General features: G+C 53.9%; 5 protein-coding genes across 5 annotated transcripts; 3 read left to right on the forward strand and 2 right to left on the reverse strand.

Moving 5' to 3' along the window:
- Window positions 1-2,877: 2,877 nt before the first annotated feature.
- Window positions 2,878-5,188, forward strand: COCSUDRAFT_53431 (hypothetical protein). Its single transcript, XM_005648173.1, has 2 exons — window positions 2,878-3,145; window positions 3,490-5,188. Exons 1-2 carry the CDS (start codon window positions 2,931-2,933, stop codon window positions 3,719-3,721), a joined length of 447 nt encoding a protein of 148 aa, XP_005648230.1. The 5' UTR covers window positions 2,878-2,930; the 3' UTR covers window positions 3,722-5,188.
- Window positions 5,189-5,696: 508 nt separating this feature from the next.
- COCSUDRAFT_63212 (CYP97C3) lies at window positions 5,697-10,706 on the reverse strand (the record flags this gene model as incomplete). The annotated part of the gene is made up of 11 exons (XM_005648174.1): window positions 5,697-5,967; window positions 6,287-6,437; window positions 6,933-7,095; window positions 7,690-7,887; window positions 8,407-8,592; window positions 8,950-9,078; window positions 9,364-9,525; window positions 9,722-9,831; window positions 9,987-10,104; window positions 10,247-10,375; window positions 10,701-10,706. 11 exons carry the CDS (start codon window positions 10,704-10,706, stop codon window positions 5,697-5,699), a joined length of 1,623 nt encoding a protein of 540 aa, XP_005648231.1.
- Window positions 10,707-10,862: 156 nt separating this feature from the next.
- Window positions 10,863-21,726, forward strand: COCSUDRAFT_66048 (plasma-membrane proton-e). The gene is made up of 22 exons (XM_005648175.1): window positions 10,863-11,055; window positions 11,408-11,553; window positions 11,801-11,863; window positions 12,059-12,177; window positions 12,518-12,686; window positions 13,168-13,269; window positions 13,569-13,673; window positions 14,019-14,149; window positions 14,597-14,744; window positions 15,126-15,311; window positions 15,764-15,889; window positions 16,248-16,412; window positions 16,773-16,943; window positions 17,343-17,486; window positions 17,762-17,953; window positions 18,247-18,375; window positions 18,723-18,884; window positions 19,248-19,480; window positions 19,779-19,914; window positions 20,207-20,266; window positions 20,477-20,581; window positions 20,920-21,726. Exons 2-22 carry the CDS (start codon window positions 11,431-11,433, stop codon window positions 21,091-21,093), a joined length of 2,943 nt encoding a protein of 980 aa, XP_005648232.1. The 5' UTR covers window positions 10,863-11,055; window positions 11,408-11,430; the 3' UTR covers window positions 21,094-21,726.
- A 44-nt stretch (window positions 21,727-21,770) lies between these two features.
- Window positions 21,771-22,398, reverse strand: COCSUDRAFT_63214 (hypothetical protein; the record flags this gene model as incomplete). The annotated part of the gene is made up of 3 exons (XM_005648176.1): window positions 21,771-21,875; window positions 21,987-22,157; window positions 22,318-22,398. 3 exons carry the CDS (start codon window positions 22,396-22,398, stop codon window positions 21,771-21,773), a joined length of 357 nt encoding a protein of 118 aa, XP_005648233.1.
- A 350-nt stretch (window positions 22,399-22,748) lies between these two features.
- COCSUDRAFT_66049 (Clavaminate synthase-like protein) lies at window positions 22,749-24,767 on the forward strand (the record flags this gene model as incomplete). Its single annotated transcript, XM_005648177.1, has 8 exons — window positions 22,749-22,820; window positions 22,936-23,040; window positions 23,150-23,223; window positions 23,300-23,469; window positions 23,600-23,732; window positions 23,939-24,100; window positions 24,240-24,371; window positions 24,594-24,767. Exons 1-8 carry the CDS (start codon window positions 22,757-22,759, stop codon window positions 24,765-24,767), a joined length of 1,014 nt encoding a protein of 337 aa, XP_005648234.1. The 5' UTR covers window positions 22,749-22,756.
- Between the last annotated feature and the right edge of the window lie 283 nt (window positions 24,768-25,050).

Raw genomic sequence — 25,050 nt, forward strand, 5'->3', positions numbered from 1 at the left:
TTGCCCCATATAATCATGAGCGTACCACCAACACGGCAGACGGACGGCAGGGAGCGGACGGGGTGATGCAGCATCCTGGAATCGCGCCCGAGCCGGGCCTCGGTTCCTGCCAGCCGGGGCCTAAGCCGAGCCTTTTGGGCTCGAAGCGCAGCCACAGCTCCGGAAACAGGTCGGATGACTCCGAGTCCGGCACCGAGCAGAGCCACCACGACCAGCGGCAGCGTAGGCGAGGTGGGGTCCGCCCAGACCGAAACAACCCGTGCAGGAGGCCAGGCCCAGCACCGGTGTACACGTTGCTCACGCGCAGCTATGTGCATGCAGGCAATCCATGGAGCGAGGACGAGCACCGGAACTTCCTGGCCGGCCTCAAGAAGCTTGGCAAGGTGTCCCAGCCGCGTTATCACCAACTTTCGCTCTTAATTCTGTTGCTCGCGAAACAGCCTGAAAGCAATCACGTGCAAAGCCGAGGCATGACTTCCTCCAAGGAGCCTGGTGCGAGCCCCTGGTGTTCGGTGCGCAGGGAGACTGGCGGGGAATCTCCCGGCACTTCGTGCAGACCAGGACGCCCACGCAGGTCGCCAGCCACGCCCAGAAATATTTCATCCGCCAGCTGAACCTGCACAATCGGAAACGGAGATCGTCGCTGTTTGACATGGCGCCGGAACCGGAAGCGGTGAGCAGATAGCACAAGGGACGACGTGGCCTGCCTTGGAAGGACGTCTTGCTGCTTAGATACCCAGCTCACATTTGGACGCTGGAGTCTCTGATGGCATATGTAATCTGTGCAAGGCAATTGTGCGTCACCATAGCGATAAGAAAGTATCTTGCTACTTCTACATCTACTCCTGCGCTCCTGCAGGCACCCAGCTCCGGCACTGGCCAGGAGGCAGCGATGTTCCAGCAGAGCAGACAGGGCGATCTGCTTGCTGGAGGCATGCAGGGCAGCAGAGGCGGCGGCCCAGCAGACGTCCACAGGCTCAAGGGTGCGCGCTGCACACCTTCATTTCACTCTCGGCGCAAATTTGTGAGCCTTGCCTAAATAACAGGCCTGAGCTTTGTGAGAGGACGTGCAACAACTTGGAGCAGGAGAATGCTCTCTCTAGAGCATTCCGGGACCTGCGTGCATCACAGGCCTGAGCCCCTTGTGAGCGCACATGTGACCGTTCAGAAGGAGGCTCAGATGGAGGACAGGACACCAGCGGCTGACTTCCATTTTCTGATGTCTTCAGGAGGGGGGGGCCTGCATGATGAGGGTCTGGGGTACCAGCAGTGGATGCAGGGGCAGCAGCAGATGCCGGCGCCCGGCGCGCATCCGGCAGTGCTGCAGGCCATGCTGCAGGCGGCTGCGGTCGGGGGCCAGTGCATGCCCCCCATGGCAGCCATGTACATGGCCGCGGCATTCGGCGGGCGGCCTCCTGGGCCGCCTCCGCTGCAGCAGCAGGTCTGCCAACGCCCGGCTTTGCAGTATTCCATATCTATATTATTTTGTGCCATCAAGAACATTGAAAAATCAACCGCGGTGTGACTAGTAGCTAGAGTCATCTCTATTACCCCTCAGGAGATATTCCGGTAGTGAATTATTAGACACTGCAATACTCCGTAGGGAGCCCTTGAGAAGCTAGCTGTATCGTGGTTTTGTCTGTTCATCCATTTTGAGAGCCAGTTTTGGCAGGACTTGTCACTCACATCTGTGCAGAATGCTGTTGCTGACGTGCCTTTTTTTACTCCGCGCAGGGCGGATTTGGGCTGCCGCCGCCGTTCGGCTTTGGCGGGCTGCCCGGCATGCCGTCGGCCGGCGGGCCAGGCGCTCTGACGCCGCAGCAGCTGGCAGGCATGTCAGTGCTGCTTCAGCAGCAGCAACAGCAGGCGGCGGCCGCCGCGGCCATGTTCCCCGGGGCGTACAACCCGCTGGACCCCTCGGCCTTCGCCGCGGCAATGCAGAACCACTTTGCGAATGCGGTCGCGGCGAATCAGATGCTTGCGATGCAGGGGCAGATGGGCGGGCAGCTTGGGCTGCCCGCTGGCGTGCAGCTGCCGCCCCCCGGGCCGGCCCCATTTGGCGGGGGGCCCGGGCTGTACAGGCCCCCCAGCGTGGGGAACCTCTCGGGCTTCAGCGGCCTGGGATCGCGCGAGGCACCCAGCCAGCAGCAGCAGCAGCTCACAGACGAAGGAGAGCGCAGCTTTGGGCGGCTCCGAGATGCAGGTGGGTGTCACAAACTTTCTCATGTGGGTAGCCTACATGTAAAGGGATGTCATGTTGAATCTCTGAAAAGTTGTGCCAGTTTGCCCAGAATTTGTGCAAACTGAGAGGTGGAATCTTTAGTAATATAACTGCCATCCACAGACAGCAGACTTGCAAGCATGCACGGCATGAAATGCCTGGGGTTTGATTGATTGACTGGTGTGGTGACAGGCACAGCGTCGATGAACGGAGTGGAGCGAGGAATGCCCAGCGGCCTGCCCAGCAGAGAGCAGTCCGCGCAGAACACGGACGGCAGCACCGACATGCGGCCCAGCCGAGTGCACCGGCCGCAGCCCAGCCACGCCCGGCCCGCCTACCCAAGTGCGCCCGCCCACCCACCGATCAAAATTCGCAGCCATTGTTACTCCTTGAATCTTGCTCCCCTAGATGTGCTCTCTGCGTGTTCAGATCTGCCTGCAGCGACACAAGGCCAACGGTCCTGGTAGGAGCATCCCGCTGCAAGGCGTTGAATTGCCCAGAAAGCCCCTGACGAGCAGCTTTCTCAAGGCCAGGCTCAACTGTCCATGTGTGCATATTAGGGTCTGCCTGCAGTGTATCGGCACCAGTGGCTGACAGGCAGCTGCGCGCACTGCAGGCAACTTCCTGCGTGAGGGGGGCTTTGCAAGGAGCGGAATGAGCGAACTGGGAAGCGCCGGCAGCGAAGGCCGCCAAGCTGGCGCTTCGGCACATGACGGCAGCATGCGCGCATGCCCGCTCAGCGACCGGCTGGGCTCGGGCGGCAGGATGTCCTCCTTCCGCCAGCTGGCGCAGTCCCCCAAGACCAGCGGCGTGGAGGACCAGGGGGAGACGACGGGGGGCAGCGGTGGCCGCTCCGGTGGCGAGCAGGGGCCGCCTTCCAAGGAGGCCCGCTCCTCCTCCTGCACCATCACCACCAACCGCCAGGTGGGACATATCATCCTGTGCACTACAGTTTCAACCTTAAGTTTGACTTCTATTGTAATATTACACATGTGCAGTGGCATATTGTAGTGGAGGATCTGCAATGTGTGCTCTGCTGCATCTGCAGCTTCTTTGCCTGAAAACTGTACATTTCCCACATGCCCATTCCCGCCGAGGGCGCCTTTCGTTTCCTGGTCTGAAGACTGGAGGGCTTGCCACTGTCGCACTGGTGCTTGCTGGGACGCGCACCTTCTTTCACATTGCATTCAGCTCCATGTAGCTCCATATATGAATGTTACTTACTTTGTACAGCGTGCTTAATGCTGCGTTCTGTGTGGTGTGCGCAGGGGCAGCAGGCGCTTGGGGACAGTTGTGTGCTGTCTGCGGAGCACAGGTTCACGCCCGGGGGATCGATCCAGTCATCGCTGCAGGACACTCAGGACAACTCGCTCGGCACCTCAACGCAGTTTGGCGTCAGCCTCAATCAAGACCTGCAGAACGTGCTATCGCCGCGTTAATTCACTTGATAGCATGAGTAAGGGCGCTTCAGAAGTCTGGCAATTGCTGTGGCCGAAGTGAGGCTGCTCTCAGCGCAGATCCAAGTTTTTAAAAGCAGCAGCGGGAGCCGATTTGTGCTGCCGTCTTTTGGTGGTATCGGGATCTTGGGCAAGGCTCTGTTGTGCAAGTGGTGGCATTCCATGGAGTTGCGTTATGGGTGGGCATGGCGTGGCAGAGGGACGAAGGGTAGCAAGGCAAGGGGATGAGCATGGTTGTCTCAAAGTTGGTTGGAAGTTCTGGGAGCACCGAGGCAGCCAAGAGTTTTGAGTCTGGTCGTTTGAGTATTGTCCGCATCTGCATGTCTCTGCCGTATTGCCGTCCCTGCTCTTGCTCTATGTGTTATTCTCAGGAACACGTTCCGTGCAGTGCCCGTCAATTTAATTTCTCTTTTTGTGTGGGTCCTTGCCACGCCAGCTGCAATAGTCATCACAAGGCGCTTTTGTGAGGGAGGTTAGCGTATGGAAGGCGCAGGTATTATTGGATTTGTACAAAAAAAAGGTTGGTTGCAGTGGATTGCTGGCAGGGAATTTCTCTGGTCTGCGAAGCTTCCAGCAGTATGGTTGCTGTGGGATTGTGGCGATCACTATTCTTTTCTTTGAGGCGGAAGTTGTGCGGCCGTGTACGATACAGGGCCCCCCCTTGAGACATGAGGATCTCCAACGCAGAAAAGGGCACTATGACATACAGACTCTGATCTCAGATGCACTTCTGCACAAGGCCCAATTACCCACGCTACTATTTGAGAGCACAAGAACGGTAGTGAGCCTTGAACATGAGTTTCTGTATTAAGTGGCCCAACAGTGCAGTGCATTGGACTGTCACCTTTTGCTTTGTGTTTGTTTTCTGCATCCCCCCTCTGTCATTGAAGCAGCCATAGGCCCAGTGGAGCGCTCAGCGTTAAAGGCTGGGGTGTGCATTCCGATGGTATGGTTGAATCTGTTTGATCTAGTTGAGAGCTGATCAGGCCTGCATGTTGGCACAAGCTAATCAGAGAGCTCACAGGGCCTCATGAAATATAATGAGGTTATGTTTCATGAGGAGTTTGCATACCGGGCAGCATGCTCAGGACAAATCCTGATTGGCAGGAGGTTGCGGGGAGGGGTTTTTGTTGCGTGAAGGATTTGCAAATCGGATTTGCCGCTTGGAAAGTTGTGATTGGTGGGTTGATAAGGTTGGCTCGTGTCACAATCAGACCCATATATGCTGTCTTCCAGTCTCATGAGCGATAAGTTATGAATGTGACTAGCTAGCGCACATATGTTGACAGTGAGCAGTCTTGCTGGCGGTATTGCAAGACAAAGTGTGATGGTCCTCCCATCGCATGATGTAGTTGGTGTCACCGGAGACTTTTATTTGCTTTGTGTCAACAAGTTCTATAGATCTGGAACTTATATGATCTCTATATCTAGACCATGAGTGGTACTGGTCGCTTGGATTGCTTTGGGGCCAATAGACTACTCACATGGTGTAAGTTAATTTTGTTCAATGAGTTCTTTCACATACGTGCATGACACCGCAGTGACTATGATCAATGGTATGCATATGCGTGAATTCATGCAACATGTACCCATGATGGCATCCGCCCACATGTTCACGCGTCTTGCATGCGCATGCGTTGCTGTGAGATCTCTCAGAGCACTGCTCTGATGCTTTCAAGAGATTGAGCGACTACTTGCCACCTCAAGACCTTCCAGAGACATGCGGCATCTTGACCATCACAAACCCATCTTCTGACAGAGCTACAAATTGGCTTGAAAAGTTTTTAAACCTTGCGGATCTCCAAAAATCTCCTGCCCTATCTAGATCTGGCCATTAGTGCAATTTCCCTGTGGACGTTTCCACATTCGCATGCACGGCCCCAGCGCCCACTTTCCGAGCACTTGCTAGTATCTGATAGTAGGTATGATATGCTTGCCTGCCAGGGGCAAGCTTTGTATGCAGAGCAAGCTGCATGTCAAGACTGCTAGCATTTATTGTCTATCAATTGGCAGGTGCATCAAGCAGCCGCCCCTGCAGCTACTGCGGGCTCAAGACTACTGGCACCATTGCTGCTGCTGCCCTGGCTTCTGCCGCTGGCCCGCTCGCGCACAGTCATGAACAGCCCGTTCTGCGTGTGGATGGTCGCTCCTGTGGTCATGCCAATGTCCTGATCTGGCACTAATTCAAAATCAAACCGCTTCAAAAGCACTGCCAGCGCCACAACGGCCTCCATCAGTGCAAACTGGTCCCCCACACATTTCCGGGGGCCCCCGCTGAACGGTATGAACCTGCATTGCACACAACTAAGCCTTTTGCCATAATCTTGGATCACACTCCTGCATGCGGCACCATCTGGCAGTGCAAATTGTTGATACGGTATCATCTCAGTGGTAATGCATGTGTACCGCAGCTTGACAGTGGGCGTGTGTACAGTGGTGCAATCGGTGCCTCTGAGGCAGTGCAAATGCAAAATTTATCCGCCTCTCATGCAAGCTCTGCCACATCGCTAGCTGTGCAGTGCTTCTGTTGTCAGAATTTGACAAGGAGTCTGAAAAGGCAGCACGGCAATATCTGCAATGCAGCAAGCAGAGTGGTCGTGAGCAACACCTGTAGTCGGTGGTCTGCTCGCTGGGCACGGGCTCATCGAGGGGGAAGCGTTCTGGGCGGAAGTCATTTGGGTCGTCCCAGACGGCGGGGCTGCGGTGGATGTTGTACACCGATATCATCACGTCCTGCCCCACCGGCACCGAGTAGCCGCCTGCAGACCCCAGCTCATGCTCACTCCCGCACTGCCTCTAAGTGATAGCGCATGCAGAGATTCACGCGATAGCATGTGCAGTGCCTCTGACTGCCAAGCTGCAAGCAGGGCTGCCGATCCACACAACTCCAGGGACACTCCCGGGACAGCACCATGTCCTATTGTGCTGAGAGGTCCAAAAAGATGCACCAGTACTTCAGACATCTCCGTGCTGGAGAGGTCCTAAGGAGGGAGACAGGTGCAGTCACTACAATGCACAATCGTCGGGCTCACGCTCTGCAGGCCGTCAGGGGCAAGAAGCCCGGGACGCCAGAAGCTGCAGCAGCAGACGGGAAATCTCCAGCCTGGAAACGGGCTTCATAGGAGGGGAATAGACGCAACTGTGGCAATGGTCTCATGTTCACGGCCTGCGAGGGGAAGTCCCCGAGACCTTGCACAAAAAGTGCAAAGATTTGGGCGCCAAGGAAAGGGACTTAAAAGGGCGCGCATGCGCACCGGGGAGGGTGTCGGCGACTTGGGCACGGCGCAGGAGGACGGGCGGGTGCGGGTAGAGGCGCATGCTCTCGTTCACGCAGCGCATCACGTACCGCAGCGCCATGAAATCCTCCACGCTCGGCGCCGCACGGTCCCCCATCACCGCATCAACCTCCGCCCGCGCCTGCGCCAGCAAAGCTAACAGACTACTCCCAGCAACAAACCGCGCGTCATGGCATTTATGCGACAACACCTTACTCACCCAGGGGCCTTTCAAGCATTGTTCAATTCAATTTATCGGCAATCTTTTCGCAGTTGCCATATTCATTTGCCGGGAAGTTGCCTCTGTTCTGGACGTGACCACAAGCACAAAAATACCTGCAGGTCTAAAAGGAAGAGGAAAAAGTGCAGCTGCCTGGGGGGTAACGGGGCACAAGCATCTTTGCAGGATGACAAGCAAGAGGGCCAAGTTATATATGCATGAAATGGGAATCGGGCACGGAGATCCGGCGGCATGCCTTGGCCATTGCATGCACCTGTTTGCACCCTGTCATACCCCGATTGCTCTTACTCTGCGGAATCTCTGGCTAGTGCCGAGCAAGGTCCTTACAATGCCAGGTATACTGGACTGTATATGTATGGGTTCTCTCATCCAAGCCATGTGTTGCACTGTCATATCCCAGGGGTTCCTCTCAATCTGTAGATGATATGGCTGGTGCAGGAGTAAAGCTTCTACCAACACCTTGTGTATCTTTACAGGGATGCAGTGATTCTTTACCTTGGCCATGGCACGGGGATTCTGCTCGAGGAGGTAGAGGGTCCAGGTGAGCACGGAGCCGGTCGTCTCGTGCCCCGCCACCAGCATGGACAGCAGATCGTCGCGCAGCTGCCTCGATGACACCTCCTCGCGCGACGCTATCAGGAACCGCAGCACGCTCGGGTCCGCCTCGTTCATGTACCCGTCGCCAAACTGCGCCTGCGCAGGCGTTTTAAGGGCACAGCATCAGCGCACAATCACTGGCCCTATCCATCAAGATTATTTTAACGGAGGGAGACTGGTGTGTATGCAGAAGAGCCGTTCTGCATGCTTTCTCATTGGGCTGTGATCCTGCTAGAGTCATTTGAGGCTTTTGTGATAGAAGCGCATGGCCCGGCGAGAAAGGACGGATGAAAAGTGAGCAGGCGCTCTATTGCTTGCAAAAGGTGGGCCGCTGCTGCCACCCTGGCACCCTGACTGCAAAGCAAGCTGCCACAACACTCTTGGGGATCAACCACAGACCTCCCTCTGCTGAAGTGGCCCAGGGAAAGGGCCAGCCTGTCTGTGTGGGCCAAATCGCTGTGGAGAGACATCATGCCAAAGGAGGACACACAAACAGAGCACAAGTGTGGGCCTGCCAGGAGAAGGCAAGTCAGACTCACACTATCTCTTCCCACGCTCAAGCCTGCAACTGGAACGCTGGTCGTGGAAGGCCAAGCATGCATGCATGTTTCCCACCTGCTCCTCGGCGTCGACCATTTCTTTGCATTTCGCGATGAGGCGCTCGGTCTCGGCGCGGATGAGCTCCACGGCCTCCAGGGCCTTGCGTTGCCGCGGCACGAACGGCGCCAAAAAAGGCAGCTTCCAGAGCGGCAGCAGATCCGTCGCGCGCTGCTCCGTCTCCTTCAGCGCCGTGTACACCGCCTGCAACATGTGCTCACGTATCAGCACATGTCGCCAGCACCTCAAGCATCCTTGTGAGCATCTTACAGAGTGCACACGAGTGTATGAGTACATGCAGGCCATGCCACAATGAGGTACATACTGGCCGGATGGAGCTGCGGAATCCAACTGCGCAGAGGATTCTTACGAAAGAGGAGAACAGACTTACATAGAAACTGGACAAGCGTGAAGCCAGATGGATTTTGACCCAGGACCAATGGGGAGGGAAGGGAAAAACTGAGGAAGGGGACATGAAATGCTGGGGTGTGCAGAAATGTCTACAGAACGATTGATTGCTTGGAGGCGGCAGGACACTCCTCAGGAGGGAAAGGCGCTCACCTGGATGAGGGGTGATTGGGTGTTGAGGGCGTCAAAGTCGTAGTTGAACACCGCCTTGCCGATGACGTCCAGCGTCAGCTGCGAGAAGCATGCCTCCATGTCTATGCTCTCGCCTGAAGCAGCCACTCCCTGCGCACCCAGGAGAATTAATTGGTTGAATGTGAGACCTCACAACTAAGCTCGAAGACTGTACTTTCACATGGCTGCTTTATTGAATTGATGCAGTGTGAAGATGGCAGATGGTCTGTGCTCGAGGAGGAAGATTATCTCACCAGCTCCTGCGCTCCTGCTCTGATGCACCATAGTGGGCCTGTGCTCCTCATTGCAGCTGTCATGAATAGACCCTGGTTTCCAGCGAACTGGGGACTGTAATGGTCAGCAGAAGGCTAGTCAGTGGCTGGTCAGGGGCCGCACCTCCAGCTTTGTCGCCAGGTGCTGCGCCGAGGGCCCGAACACGCGGTCGGCCATGGCGGCCAGATATGCGCGGTGCAATGAGGGGCCCACCGCCCGCCGCCGCACGCGCCAATTGTCGCCCCCCGTGATCGCAAAGCCGTCCCCAAATAGAAACTCTGACACCTGCACAATCCCCACACTGTCCGTGATGCTCCATCTCCACAGCTCGATCACGAAGCTCGGGGGGGCCTGATGTTTATTGAATCTTGCTGGCTTCCAAGTAATTCATGAACAGATAGTGTACAGCAAGCCCCCAAGCGATGTTCTGTGTCAGGAGTCGGCTCCCCAGTGCAGCTGTTGTGTCTGTGCTGGAGCGCACCTCTGCTACAAGGCCCTTGACGTAGATGGGCCTCTTGGGGTTGTCAGTAGCCCGCAGCACATGCTTGGCCGCCTCCGGGTCTGACACCACCAGGAAACTGGACACAGGCCCTGCACATGCTCCAACATTCTCCCTTGCTTCATGTCCGTACACGTGGCCCTTTGGGCTCTCATGGCATATTTGCATGCATGCGTATTACGTCATGGCGCGTATGGCAGATGCCATCATTGGTATGATATGCGGTGCAGCTGCAAGAGGCGCGCACCTGTTGGGAGCAGGTAAACAGGCCCTGTCTCCTCCATCCACTTGTAGAGTGCTTTGAACAGCGCACCACCCAGCAGGTCCTTGATGTCATCTGGCTTTGCATCTGCCACTGGCACATCCTGTACAATGCACCGCCATATCTTGTTCAGGTCACCAAGAGCACGGCACTAAGCAAATGCACCATAGGCTTGGATGCCGATCTTGTGTAGATGGTGGCGCATGCATGCTATCTGATGCATGCAACAGATCCAGAAGGCGCACCGATTTGCCGCCCCAGAGTCTGCCGAGCTGCGTGAGCCAGCCAGGGCTTGTCACGGATGCACCTGCACCTGCTGTGTCTATGAGCTTCTGCAGGCCGCGGTCCACAGAGACGTCCAGATCAATCTCCTCCTGCGTGATCAGTAGGTTAATCTTAATACAAAGGCTTCCCCACAGGTGCAAATAATCACCACAGGAAACAAATTATTCCATTGCAAAGACAATCGCCCACCTCAGTGTCCACAGCGCGGACTTGGATGTCCCGAAGCAGCCGATCTGAGGGCCTGCTCCAAGAGTTCTTGGAAGCCTGGTGGCTATTTGTGGTATTGAATACTCTCGAGGTACTGCAGATGCTTTGAGGATAGGGAATACGGCCTGCAGGTGGCAGAGTGCCCAATGGAAAAGCGCTCATTCTTTTATATTCGCAACAATCACAATTTTAGGAGCAATCCAATACATCCATTTATCAGCTGCCTTCAAAGTACTGTAGTATTAGTATCAGGCTCTTCCCACTCCTCAGCACGAAGTCTTCCCGTTGCGATCACTCTTATCCCGGATGTCTGATCAGTCATCGCTTACGATATAGTGCTCCGTCCAACTGTCGTTCAAACTGTGCTCCCGAAGCTGTAGTCGATCGAGAAGGACTCCTCGTACTTGTATTCGTATTGTTAGCACAACCGGAACTCTTTTCTATACCAGGGTTTCCTGGTTGAAGTGCTGCCTCACGTTGCAGTTCCTTCATCGCCGATCTGAACCGAGAAAGAGATGGTGAACGGTTAGGTGAAAACAAGCAGAACCCACATTCCAACGAGGTACATATTCATCTCATGCTCCCACTAGCGTTGTGCCTAGCAAGCAGTGATCCTTGGATTTGCTGTAAGAATAAAGTCTTGGACGGCAGATTTCTCTGACAAAGAGGCATTTATCCCTCATTTTTAGTCCTCGAGTGCTCTTATGACAACATTGAAGTAGAGTAACCGTAAATGTCATGAATTTTCTGGCCTAAGGGCCATAGATTGCAAGTTTGTTCAAGCCTAGGAGTGATGGAGGATGAGGAGAACCTGTCAAGGTCCACGTCTGGGTGCCACACAGAGTGTCTTGACTTTCAAAATCGAGTCACGGGCACTGCATTTATTTCTGAGCTGGAACTGCATATCTGTACAGGATGTGGGAGCCCCACAAGCCTGATGGGCCAGATGGGGAAACATCTGGAGCGAGTGCAGCCAATGGGCACTCAGACCGCAATGGTCAGCCACCTGCAGATTCCCTGCAGCCCTCACACTCCCACCCTGGCGGCCTCACCTCCGCCGGTGCAGTCCATCCCTTTGCCGCATTTGGCTGCCTCAAAAATGTAGCGGTGGAGCAAGCTGGTAGCCTGTTGGCTGCCTGGACAAGTGCATCCATTCCTATGTTGAAGGCATGCGTAGCACATAGAACGACACCCTGCTCACAGCCTTATCATGGTAGAGAGAGCCAATCTTGCTCTGGCCGATTCTAGCCTGGGGGTTCTGATGCCGCTCATATGTTCCCAACGCAGAGGCGGAGCAGCTACTGCAGGTGTATGGCAGGAATGAGTTGGAGGAGAGGACCACATCAAAGCTGCTCGTCTTCCTCAAGCTGGTGCGCTGCACACCCACAATCTCTCAATAGTACCTAGCAAAGAGAATGCACTCCTCCAGCAAAATGATGCCTTCAGATGACATTCCCGTCTGTCCCTTAGTCTTGCATGGGAGAACAGACGCGCCTGTACTGAACGCAGAATATTCATTAGAGCTAAGCATTTGCGTATCTGAAGAGTGGGGTGCGGCTGTGCAGCTGGTGATGCCCATGCCCATCATGATCTGGCTGGCGGTCATTGTGGAGGCGGCCATTGGCAACTGGCTGGACATGATCATCCTGCTGCTCATCCAATTTGTGAACGCCAGCATCGGCTGGTGCGCACCCCCGCCTACACTGTATTCAAATACTACATGGCAACACAGCCCTGCTCAATCAAATGCTTGCTCCCCCTCTATCATGATCTTCCCATGGTAGAGACCAGAGCAACCCCAACATGTCCATTGTTGTTATTAATATTTCTTCACTTGGGAGCAGTGAAATCTGAGAAGCTTGTATCTTGCGCGCTATACAAGTGCCAACTCTGACATGGTGGAGGAAACCAGAAGATATAAAAGGTTGGTAGGCTATCATAGTGCACCTGATCTTCACGGATTGGAATGTGTCATTACAAATGCCTGCGTTGGCTTACATTAAAACAGAGTGTATGCGGTGCAGGTACGAGACTACGAAGGCGAGCGATGCGGTGAAGGCGCTGAAGGCGTCGCTGAAGCCGCAGGCAACGGTGTGCCGCGACGGGTGCTGGCAGGTGGTGGACGGCTCCATACTGGTGCCGGGTGACCTCGTGCTGCTGGGCTCCGGCGCGCACATCCCCGCCGACTGCCGGGTGCGCCTGCCGGCTGCATGTTTTGTAGACCTACTACATTTGAGATATTTCAGCTCTGACATTCTTCATTATATTATCTATCGTTCATGCTCTCCTTTCATCCTTTTTCCTCTCTCACATGTGCAGACCTAACAGAAGATTTAGTCTCATTGAAATCAGGAATCTCCCAGGTGATCTAACCGCTTCTTATCAAGGATTCCGGTCAGAGATTTTTCTATAGAGTCCTCCTGATTAACATTGACTGTGTGGCGGGAATGGGGGCAAGGCAGAGAAGCTGCGATCCATCATGCGCCAGCAGTGCTGTGATTGCAGACTTCGTACCCAGCATCCCAATTGAGCCGTTCTCTTTGGCCTGAGAGTGCCGGCTGGCTCTCCCTTTTGGAGTGTACTGGAAGAAAGAAGTGTTTTGACATGTTGGAAATGCAAAGAGCTGCGCTGGGGTTGAGGGCGTGGCACGAGAGAGTTGTCTGCTGTGGGGCAGGTGAAGGAGGGAACGATTGATGTGGATCAGAGCGCTCTGACTGGGGAGTCACTGCCGGTGACGCTGAGGGGCGGCGACGCAGCTCAGATGGGGGCCACGGTGGTGCGCGGGGAGACCCACGCGACAGGCGCGCATTTCCCTGACTGCTGGCAGTACAGGCGGTCCTGACCTGATCAGCTTTATCTTGCTTGTGTTCAACCAAGAAGTGCAGAGGTGGCATCCTAACTTCTAGCCTGCATGTGGCTGGCTTCCACAACAGAGCATTCCAAGAAATAAATGGATACCTTTGCATTTTTGAAGCAGAGCAGAAGTTAAAGAGCCAGTCAAAGCATATAATCTTGCACAATTCTTCTGTGTGGGAGCACTGAGGCATTGTGTGTCCTTGTGCAACAGTGGAGCAGACGGGGAAGAACACCTTCTTTGGGCGCACGGCGACGCTGCTGCAGAGCGTGGAGAACCTGGGCAACCTCCAGCGCATCCTCATGCGCGTAGTCATCGTCCTGCTGGTGCGCCCATCCGCTCAATTCCAAACCCCTTACACCCCCCTTGCATGCAGAAGTAGCTTGGGCATGAAGTCGTCATCACAATGGCCGCATGGCAAGTGCCATTTGTAAAACAAGGTATATATATTCATGCTATATACAACCACAGCAATCATTGGAATTATAGTCAAATAGTAAATGTCTATAAGTGCTGTGTCAGTGCAATTATATCATCAACAACTTCATGACGCTGTCGTGAGCCAGCCTGGAGAGATGGCCGGCGAGAGGATGCATGCCAGGTGTGAAGAATAAGCATGGGGAAGGGAATAGTGTGGCATGTGCAAATGAGGGAGGTTGTGTGGTGGGCAGGTGCTGTCAGTGTTGCTGTGCGCGATTGCGCTGATCTATCTGCTGGCGCGCGGCGAGGGCTTCCGCCACGCGCTGGGCTTCATCGTGGTCCTGCTTGTGGCCTCCATCCCCATCGCCATCGAGATCGTCAGGTGTGTGCCAGTCACAGTATTGGTAATGTATGGCGCTTTGATAGCGCTCTTAGAAGGTACAAATAAAAGGTGTCTTGCCTTCCAGCAATGCATGACATATTAGGTGTGCCCCACCACCTGGATGCTGTATTGCTGCGGCCCAAGCGAAGGAAAACTCTGGCCAGATCAATGTCTTGCCCTGTCGGACAGATCATGCACTGGCAGGTGCCTCGCCGCAACAGGAGGTTGCCTCCTGAATCAGGCTCGTCTGGCCCCTTTTTGGCACTTGAAAGGCTGGACAGCTGCAAGGCCACTGCTCTGTGCCCTGGATGCACTATTGTGGCAGTCGCTGCGTGGTCAATTCTTTCCTATTGATCCCTGCTGAGCCTGATAATAATGACCATGCCTGGGGTGCTCAAAGGGTGAGCGTGCTTGATGTCCTGATGGGTTGATGCATGAAATTTGCAGCACAACGACGCTGGCGCTGGGGTCGCGGCAGCTGGCGGCGCAGGGCGCGATCGTGACGCGGCTGACGGCGATCGAGGAGATGGCCGGCATGACGCTGCTCTGCTCCGACAAAACCGGCACGCTCACCCTCAACCAGATGGTCATCCAGGTGCCACTCCCATGTCCACTCACACCATTGCAGTTTTTAAAAGTTGCCGTGTGGACCATGCACTCGCACTGCCGAGACTGCAAGCATCGGATGTGTTTACTTGAGCCGCTGCCACTGGAAAGAGGGGACCGGGATGCGCATACTAGCCCTCAGTGCGGTGTGAGCATGCAGAGGATTGTGCTCTCCGTGCCTAATGCCACATGAGCCTTCCTTTGTTCAAGAAGCCCCTGTGTGGGGGCGACGGTGGTTTCTGTCTCCTCCAGTGCTTTCTGAGTACTCGGGCTGAACAGCATGCCAAAACGGACAACACCCCAGGCCTGAATTTCAATGCATCTGGCAGTCACCTCTCTGCTGACTCATCGATGATTTATATGCGCGCAGGAGGACTGCCCGCTGTATGCGGAGGGCGAGGACCGCCACTCGGTACTGCAAGCGGCAGCTGCCGCGGCCAAGTGGTGGGAACCGCCCCGGGACGCGCTGGACTCCATGGTTCTCAAGGCCGCCGCGCTGCACGAGCTGGAGGGATACACCCACCTGGACTTCACACCCTTCGATCCAGCCATCAAGGTGGGCAAATTTGCTTGACGTTGTGACTGACAACGTCTCTGCTAAGCTGTACGTTTTTCCTTTTTGGCTGGTGCTGATGAGCACGGGATTCAGGATTCTCCGGAACGTCATCTGGTCGCATGTTGCTCCCTGGGGATGTGGTGATGCATGGATCACAAATGTCAGGGGCAGTGCATACTCTGGTGCGGTCTGCTGTTCCCACTAGACGCTGTGCTACTGCCCAAAGGACATAAGTTTCTTGCTGCATCCATATTTGGTATGGAAGGCTGCAAGTGATGAGTATTGCGTCGCATCAGGGAAGCCATCAAGATGACTCGAGGGCTATTCTAGTGTAGCCTCTTATGGGATGCACTTTGGTGACATGTTCAATGAATGCCCCACTGCAGCCTCAAACATGGAGAATGCAAAAAGTTGGAGTGTGAAGAATTGAACCTGGGCTGCTGCGCGTGCAGAGGACTGAGGCGACTGTGCAGGCGCCGGACGGCAGCAGCTTCAAGGTGACCAAGGGGGCAGCCCACGCTGTGCTCAGCCTCATCCAGACCAACACCGAGGTCATCACCTCTAGCGTCAACCAAAAGGTGTGCTACCTTTTGCTTATACCTGTATTTCACTTGTTTATGTATTTTGCTTGTACATGGCTGGCTCAGATGTTTGCAACCCATTTATAAGAGTCTTTGAAGTGATGTTTTGGCCGAAGAGGAGAGGCAAGACTCTTGCTGCCGAGCGTGTCTTACACCGCTGCCATTTCTGTGCAATGCAATTTGAAATGGCAGGACTGAACCTCACAACACAAGGGGCTCCGGGTATGCTGGAATGCTTTGAACAGGTAACATTGCTGCTTCTTCTCATGAGAAGAGCTCAGTTGGGTACCCTTGCATGATTGATGATTAATGACGCTACAGTATTATTTGATATTTGGGAGGTGCGCTCTTGCAGGTGCAGGAATTTGGGCACAGGGGCATCCGCTGCATGGCGGTGGCACGCACAGACGCGCAGGGGCAGTGGCAGATGCTGGGCCTGCTCACCTTTTTGGACCCGCCACGCCCCGACACTCGCTCCACTCTGGAGACCGCCCTGCGCCACGGCGTGCAGACCCGCATGGTGCGACCGGCGGCCGCTACAATCCCGTGGATAATATCTTTATCTTCATCCATCCTTTGCTTGAGAATATGTAGTGTGGCTGTGGCGGTGTTGTTGTGTTTGATGGATCACAACAACGTATGCTCATATTGCAGTCAGGCAGCCATACATTTCACTCTTGCATGCAAAGCGGCCATCCAGAAATACCTGAGAACCCAAGCACCCGGGGAGGCAAATTCTTGAAAGAAGCCATTCCTGTCGCTGTCAACTCTTTATCTGTGCCGTAAGACCTCTTCTCCCATCATCAGACACTAATTGTATGGTGTTGTCTTGGAAGGTTGCCATGATGTGAGGAGTTATTGCAGTGCATCATTGTTGCAGATAACGGGTGACAACATGCTGATAGCGCGGGAAACGGCGCGCGCGTTGGGCATGGGCACGGACATCCGCACGCCCGAGGGGCTGCCCTCCATGACCGAGGACGGCCGCATGCCCCCCCACCTCGGCCGCGACTACGCGCACGTCATCCTCCCGGCAGACGGCTTCGCACAGGTGCAGACTCCGCTGCTTTTCATGCTCATCTCTAAACGGCAGCGCAAGGGACCGCAGTTGTCAAGAGTAAACATCCTCTGATAGCTTTCAACTGGGGCACTCAGCAGAAAATATTCATTCTGCCGCTAAGCGCACTGTTTGAGCGAGAATCGTCTTGGGTTTAATGAAGGTTTTGTTAGCAGCGTGCACATCCCTTTTGAGTGATAGGAAGGCTTTTGCTCCATGCCTTTCACTACGGTCAGCAAAGAGTAGCAAAGCATGCAGGACAACATCAATACCCGGGGGCAAACGCGAGCCTGTCATTGCACATACCAGTCGCTCTATCAGCCGCGCGCTTGCCGTGAAGCTTCTGATAAGCAAGAGAGTGCCCATTACCCAGAGGATCTGGACTGGCTGCAGGTGTACCCGGAGCACAAGTACCTGATAGTGGAGGCGCTGCGGCAACTGGGCTACAGCGTGGGCATGACCGGCGACGGCGTCAACGATGCACCCGCCCTCAAACGCGCTGACGTCGGTATCGCTGTCAGCGGAGCTACTGATGCGGTAAGCCTTACACAAAAATGTGCCCCCCTGCTGACTTAGCCATTTGTGCGGCAAGACTACCACTGTAGGCACTGCTATTGTGTACGACTGCTCAGGGGAACAAAGGGGAGGCTTGCACACACTGGCAGCAGGCTCGGGCAGACCCCAAACAAAGTCCGATAAAAAAGAGATTGTAGAATGGAGGCTACAATGCTTGCTTTGAATGCTCAAATTAACCTATTATAAACCGTCCCGGCTGCCACTACGCCTGACATGCATGCATGCATGATGCGCAGGCGCGGGCTTCAGCAGACATCGTGCTAACAGAGCCCGGGCTGAGCACCATCGTGGACGCAATAGTGATCGCGCGGCGCATTTTCCGCCGCATTTCCAATTTCCTCAACTACCGCATCGCCGCAACGCTGCAGCTGCTCCTATTTTTCTTCATTGCCGTCTTTGCTTTCGCGCCACACGACTACAACCCCCGGGTGAGTACCCTTTGCTGCCAATCTGTCCTTCAAGATTGTATGCTTTAGAGTCTTGAGCATCTTACCAGATGTGACTCCTCACCAAGCATTATTGATTGTAAACCTTTGTGACTCCTTACCAAGCGGTATTGATTGTAGCTTTGAAACTTTGAAACAGTGCTCTTTTCAGCATCAGCAAGCACTTTCCGAGTGTGCTCTATGCACTGGGGGTGCTCAGTCCTGAATTTCTGGTTGTGCTGTCTGTTCTCGTGGTGCACAAGTCTGAAGGATTGTGTGGTGTGGCTGGGTGGCAGTGGCCCAGCTTCTTCCAGCTTCCGGTGCTGATGCTGATGCTGATCACGCTGCTCAATGATGGCACGCTGATCTCCATCGGCTACGACAACGTTGTGCCCAACCCACGCCCGGACAGATGGAATCTGAGGGTGAGCCCACTTTTGCCTGCTTACATGATAAAGACATGTTCCTGGTAGTTGTTGTGACTCTAGAGCTCTGCAGCAGGCTGCTCTGAGCAGCTCATCTCAATGGAACATTAGGAGAAAACCTTGCTCTGAAGCAGGCTGCTAAAGCAGTCCATGCAGCAGGGGTTCAGCAATTCATATTGTTTACTTTGTGTAGACAGACTCACATGTTGGAAAGTAGACTGGTAGCTTCCCCTGCCGTTCTTGCGGATGCAGAGTACAGTCCATCTGGGAAACAGGATCTTGCTTGACTGCGACTTGCAAACTTTGCCTTCTGTGGGATCAGAGCTGACTCAGCTGCTGCGCGGCAGGTGATATTCACGGTGGCGAGCGTGCTGGGCTCAGTGGCGTGCCTGTCGTCGCTGCTGCTGCTATGGGCCTGCCTGGAGTCGGGCCACAAGGGCTCCCTCTTCCGCCGCATGCACCTGCCGCCCATCCCCTACGCCAAAATCATCACCATGCTCTACCTCAAGGTGACTATTTACTCTCTAATTTTGCTCACCTGTTCCATCTGAATTAAGCCACCTGGACTTCAAGATATGCCCAACGAGTCTGAGGAGCTGCATATAATCACACGCTTGGTGGGACTGAGCTGGAGGTCTGCTGTGACAATTAATTGGCCGCTCTCCACTGTACTAGAAGGTCAGACTGGCGGTTTCCCCTCTACATCATCACTGCAATCACGAGTGTTGCAGGAGCAGCTTCCTGGGGGCCCCTGATGCCTACCATTAAAGACCTCCACTGTTTTTGCTCCCCAGGCCCGTATCCGTTTCGGCTACTTTTGATTATTCAATCTAAGAACATCCCCTGACAACAGTGTGTGCTCCGCTGTCCAGGTGTCGATATCGGATTTCCTGACGCTGTTCAGCAGCCGCACAACAGGCTTCTTCTGGACGTCCCCGCCGGCGCCGTTGCTGACAGGGGCGGCAATTTTCTCACTGGCGCTGTCCACTCTGCTGGCCTGCGTGTGGCCCGCCGTGACCACCGACCGCAATGTTCCGGTGCGCGGCCTCTGCCGCGGCGGCTACAAGGCCTGGCCCGTCTGGGTCTGGCTCTACTGCCTCGTCTGGTGCGCACTGGCTTGTTCCCAGAAGGGTGTGGCATTGGTCATACCTTGTTCAGTTCTTGGTTTTTGTGGCCACGAGAGGCATTGCATCCCTGGTTCGTTTGTAAATAATGCTGCGTGATCTTGACTTTTTAAGATGGTGGGTCGCATTGAGGACTTGTTCGGCCACTGCCCACTGCTACATGGGGAATCCAGGGATCTGATGGTGATATGTGAAATTAATGGTGTGCAGGTCGAGTCGTCTGGATGACTGTGCTGTAAAATCTACTTGGAGATGATTTCTGGCTGTTCCGCGGTGCAGGTGGCTCATACAGGACACGCTGAAGGTGCTGACATACAAGCTACTGTTCGCGTTTGACATCTTCCAGATCAAGTCGGGCAGCCGGACGGGCAAGGCCGGCAATCAGCCGCGCGAGGATCGGCTGCTGGCCGTGCATGTGCGTTCCCTCCATGTCTCAAAGGAATAAAGTATAAGTCAACGATCTTGTACTGGGATTACTTGATGCTCGCCAATGCTGCATAAGGCACTAGCAGGGCACTTTGCAGGACAGAAAGGATATCCTCTCTGCTGTGAGTCTCCAGCGAGTTTTCTGAAAGGCTATTCGGTCGAGACTATTACAGGCTTGCTAAGCATGCCATGCGGCCTGCATAAGGCACTAGGATGGCAGTCTGCAGGCCAGAAAGGAGATGCGTAGAGGCACTGGCTAATGCTTTTACTTGTGCCAACAGGTGACACCGGAGGCGCAGACAGAGCTGACCAGATATACACACGCTGGCGTTCAGCACGAGGTACGCACTGTCTGGGCGTATCTGCTTTGACACTCCTTGCAGACATGCCAAAGATAAAAACAGCCGAGAGCTCCTGGCCTTTTGAGATGTGCTTGTACGATCACGTCAAATCATGCAGATGCCTGATGTGCGCGTGACTCGAAAACCAATCTAAAGAAACAGTTTAAAAGGCAACAATAACTGGGGTGCTGAGTGATTGGCTGCGCGCAGGTGGAGGCGGGGTTGGATGATTTGAGGGCGGCCTACGCGGAGCTGCACGAGCAGCTGGACTCGGCCGCCAGGCCCCCGGAGGAGAAGGAGCGCCTCGCGCAACATGTGCGCACTCCCTTTACCATTTTCTCTGCCTTCACCCCACGCCAGCTTTGAGCTCTTGCATGGGGCTTTCTGTGTCCCTTGAAAGGTGTCTGACTAAAGCAAATGAACAGGCAAATTGTGTTTTCCACGGCTGTGTTTGTCAGTGGGATCAGGCGCAGAAGAGGTGCCTGTCTGATAGCAATGGTGTTATGATGCGGCTGTGTGATTTTCTAGCCATTAGTAGCCAGATGACCTCTAAGTAAGGCACCCCTTGACAGCATGCAGAGCAGGGATTTACAAAAGATTGGCCAGCCTTGCTTGAGCATTTTCTAATGTGTAAGGTGTGTGCTTGCGTGCAGTTGCAGCAGGTGCGGCATGCGGCGTCGAGTCTGGAGCGCGTGGCGGGCGCGATGGCGCGGCAGGCGGCGGCCGATCACCCGGGCCGGGACGACGGCGTGCGCTTCACTGTCGGCCCGGTCGACGGCCGCGCGTCGCGAGACGGCCAGGGCGACAGCCGCCGCCGTTCGCACTGAGACGCGCATGCCTCGAGCCGGGCAGTTGAAGATGGTACAGACAAATTGTTTCTAGCTATCAATAAGTGTAAAAGCTGCTGTGTGGCAGTTCCAGAGGCCAGGATATTCTGATGTAAAGGAAGCTCCTGTCTCAAGATATGTGCAGCTGAGCAGGACAGTCATGACTGATCAGGTTTGGCTTGCGCACTAGTATTCTGAAGTGGCTGGGCGTTGACAGAAAGTTGAGCAGCAGAATTGCAATTGTTTGCATGCTCTGGCATCAATGCATATGTGGAGTATTGAGCATGCATTAGGTAGGTGCAGTCTGCAGAGCTGTGTGTTGGTCAGAAGGCAGAATATTGGATAATGGTAGTCTGCAGACACAGCTGTGCATGCTTGTGAGCTAGCGCTGCAACTAGCATCTTGCTTGTTTTTGGTCTGTTGGAAGTGCAGATGTAAATCTCACAGCTGTAGTGCCATATTCTGAAGTAGTGGTAGGATTCGTCAAAGTTGTTGGAAGCAAAGTAACATCTTCAAAGTAAGATTGCATTGGCTCATGTGGAATTGGTGTACCAGGGATGGTCCTTCAGAGGGACTCCTTCTGTTGCAATATACGCATTGTTACAGGCCTCATGTAAAGCAAGTACCTCGGATAACTGTGAGCATGCTCGGCAAAGCAATGGAAGGAGAAGACGTTGTCAGGTGGCAACGCCCCGCTGTTTTCGTGTTGCTGTCTCTGGCTTTGAAATGATGGCTCTCGGGCGGTTCTTAAATAAGCACTTCTTGCGCACCACGCCAATGACCTGCCACAAGACACAATTCAGTGTGAGCGTAGAGTAGAAGGAGGTTGAGATACTGTCTTCACAAGAATGGAACAGGCAAGCCACCCTTCCCACCAGCCATAAGATATCTACCTTGTACTCTGTTGCATTGTGCTGGTCACTTGCCTCCCCATCAGCATCCATGGGGTCTGCAGCGTCCAGGCATACAGAATGCTTTTCGAGCACGGCGAAGGGCTTTTTCAGGTCCACCATTTTTCCTTCCAGGAGGTGGTAGCCTATGACCAGCTCCACAGCATCTGGCCTCTGCGATTCCCATGCAAGGTCACAGGGTCAGAAAGTTAAGCAGAGGAGCGTCCTGAGGCGCAAGTATCTTATGAAGAGGGCATCAGGTTGTCTGGAAGGCCTGCACTGCTCACTGCCAAGATTGTATTGTTATTGCAGGTCATCCTTCGGGGCTTTATACCGTGGAGGACAGGGTAAGCTTGCCGATCGGGTACTCCTCGTCTGGGTTGAGGGAGCCTTTGCGCTCAAGCTCACCCTGCATCTCCACCATGCACCATTCTGGAACGCCACTCTCACAAGTGATCGGGATCACAAGCATATCGGTGCACAATCTTACAGGATCTCCGATATGAGAGCCTACATCCTGGCCTCAGTGAGGAATCAGTAATCCAAGTATTCAAGATGGTCAGTGCACGGCCTGGCAATCTGTTGCTTCTGGGCAAGAACGGCTTTGCGCTTTCAAAGAGATCCTGAATGACACCTCAACAGCATCGCTTGGTTGACGATTCCCACAACTAATTTGGAACCAATCTACTTTATACCAGGATGGAAGTGACGTCATCACTGACTAGATGGCCATGTTGATCTTTTCTCGACAGACAGCATTGTCTGGTTTGCGTATGATTGGGAGCATGCCTGTTGATGCGAGGACACTCTTGCACGAATTGACCAAGGAAGCCAGAGGTAGAGACTATTCCCACATGTTGCGATGTCAGCATCGTGTCGAAGATCGATAGTAAGCAAGCCTGAAACGACACATCTCCCAGTCATGTTTGACTAGATTTGCATGATGCCACAGACCTGGACATAGGGAACACGGTTGCGCGGGTCTCGGCTAGCCAATTGACTTCTCTAGTATTCTACAGAGACTTTGTCTCGAGAAATAAGCCAGTTGTCATTACAGGTGCATCCGCATGTTATCTGCGGTTTTCCAAAGCTTTCCTGTAAGTCCTGCCTCAATTAATGATTACCGAGACGCGTAAAGGTAAGAAGGTCTAGGTGGATCACTCCAGGTGCAATAGATCATTGGCCTGCTCTTCAGTCATGGACCATGAATTATATTACGGAGAGAATGGGAGAAGCCAAGGTGAGACTCCATGTTTCATGCATGATATTGTCTGTGGCGTTCCTGCCCCAGTTTCACTGAAGATTTCCTATTACAGATAAGTGTCGCCAGGACACCTCATGGACGTGCTGATAGCGTGGTCAGACTGGATGGAAGCCAGTACTTCGCCCTCCCTGAGGAGGAGCAAATGCCCGTCCAAGAATTCTTCACAAGTCTTTGCAGAGAGAACAGCGGTGAAGTTATCTATGCACAGGCGCAGAACAACAGGTGAACTTCCTCTGCCTTAAATTTCTTAATTTTAGAGGACGAATGTACATGACTTGGTGCTCTGATTGTCTGATATATGGGCAGTGCAGCATTTAAACTCAAAACTTCTTTACTCCTGTCGTGCATGCAGCCTGCCAGAAGAATTTGGGCCACTGCTAAAGGAAGTGGCAGATCTAGAATGGGCAACACTGGCATTCGGCACCAATCCAGAGGCCACAAACCTGTGGATTGGCGGCGATGACAGCATGACATCATTCCACAAGGTCAGCACTCTTGCAGATCTGGGGCCTGATGTGGTACAGCAAAATCATACAACGCCACCCTTCCAATGTGCATGCTCCCATGCAGCGTGGTCAGATCATCCGGTTTGTGGACATTGTGGGCACGCCTCCATTGTGGAAGCAAGTCCAGCAAATGTGCTGTATGTTATGGTGTGGTTTGTACAGTATACTTTTTCTGGTGGGTGCAGGACCATTATGAGAACATGTATGCAGTGGTGAAGGGGCGGAAGGTCTTCACACTGCTGCCGCCCTCAGATGCGTACAGGCTGTACTTCCAGACCTGCACAGTGGCGCAGTACAGGAGAAATGCCACAGGCAAACTGCACTTGGAGCCAGAGGAACCCTCTCGGGTGAGCAAAAGAACCCAAACCTGAACTCGTTCATTTGTGTCTTTAGAGCTCACGAGCTTTACATGAAGGGCAGAAGTGCTCTGGAAGATTTCTGTTCCATTTCCTCCGAAGATAATCTGTGATATTTGCAAACCTGCAGGGACTTCCTTGGGCCACTGTGGATCCGTACCCACCCTCAGACGAGCAAATGGAGGCGTCAAAATTGGCGCATCCTGAGTACTGGGACCCTGACCTGCCCCCACCCCTACAGGTCGTTGTGGGCCCTGGCGAGGTGAAATCCTATTCATTGCATCAAAATCAACTTCTCTTCAATGTTGCTATTATGAATTATCCTGGACTGTATTACTTTCCTCCACGAAAAAATTATGACGGGCTTCGCAGCATGCTGTTGTGCATGAACTGGCATGCATGCTGTAATAGTGCAGACCTAGGTGGCATCCATATGCTTCAGAGATGAATATGTCATTGTGTCTGATGATGCGCTGGCATGCAGGTGCTGTATCTTCCCAGTCTCTGGTTTCACCATGTCAGGCAGGAGGCGCGCGCTGATGTGTGTGTGATAGCTGTCAACTTCTGGTACGAGATGGCATTTGATTGCAAGGCGGCATATGCTAAGCTGGCAGATCAACTGGCTGCAGAGCTTCATTCAAATAGCCATGCCAATTGACTGATGGGTGAAGTCTTCACTCCTGTCAAAGTATTGGCGCCGTGCGCGGTGTGACTTGGAGTACTATGACTTCTTGCTCACGGACCGTCGAGCATTCCTTTGACACAGCATGTTGCCAATAGTCTTATTGGCTGTTGTAGTTCAATGCTATGACCAAGTGGTCTTGCCAAGTTGTTGCAAAACCCTATATATCATTTATACGATCTCCCTTTGTTCTGGGGTTAACCCTACTGACCCAGCGCGTCTTAATGCAAGAGCCTCTGCTTCTGGTCATAAAAGGTAT

This window comes from Coccomyxa subellipsoidea, assembly GCF_000258705.1.
Source record: "Coccomyxa subellipsoidea C-169, whole genome shotgun sequence".
Classification (NCBI taxonomy): domain Eukaryota; kingdom Viridiplantae; phylum Chlorophyta; class Trebouxiophyceae; family Coccomyxaceae; genus Coccomyxa; species Coccomyxa subellipsoidea.

What these genes read in the sequence shown, in the direction of transcription:
- COCSUDRAFT_53431 (XM_005648173.1), top strand. Translation starts at nt 2,931, where the DNA reads ATGACGGCAGCATGCGCGCATGCCCGCTCAGCGACCGGCTGGGCTCGG. An exon ending in CCATCACCACCAACCGCCAG is followed by an intron (nt 3,146 to 3,489) that starts GTGGGACATATC and finishes TGGTGTGCGCAG; the next exon opens with GGGCAGCAGGCGCTTGGGGA.
- COCSUDRAFT_66048 (XM_005648175.1), top strand. Translation starts at nt 11,431, where the DNA reads ATGGGCCAGATGGGGAAACATCTGGAGCGAGTGCAGCCAATGGGCACT. An exon ending in TGCTCGTCTTCCTCAAGCTG is followed by an intron (nt 11,864 to 12,058) that starts GTGCGCTGCACA and finishes GCGGCTGTGCAG; the next exon opens with CTGGTGATGCCCATGCCCAT. An exon ending in ACGCTGGCGTTCAGCACGAG is followed by an intron (nt 20,267 to 20,476) that starts GTACGCACTGTC and finishes GGCTGCGCGCAG; the next exon opens with GTGGAGGCGGGGTTGGATGA.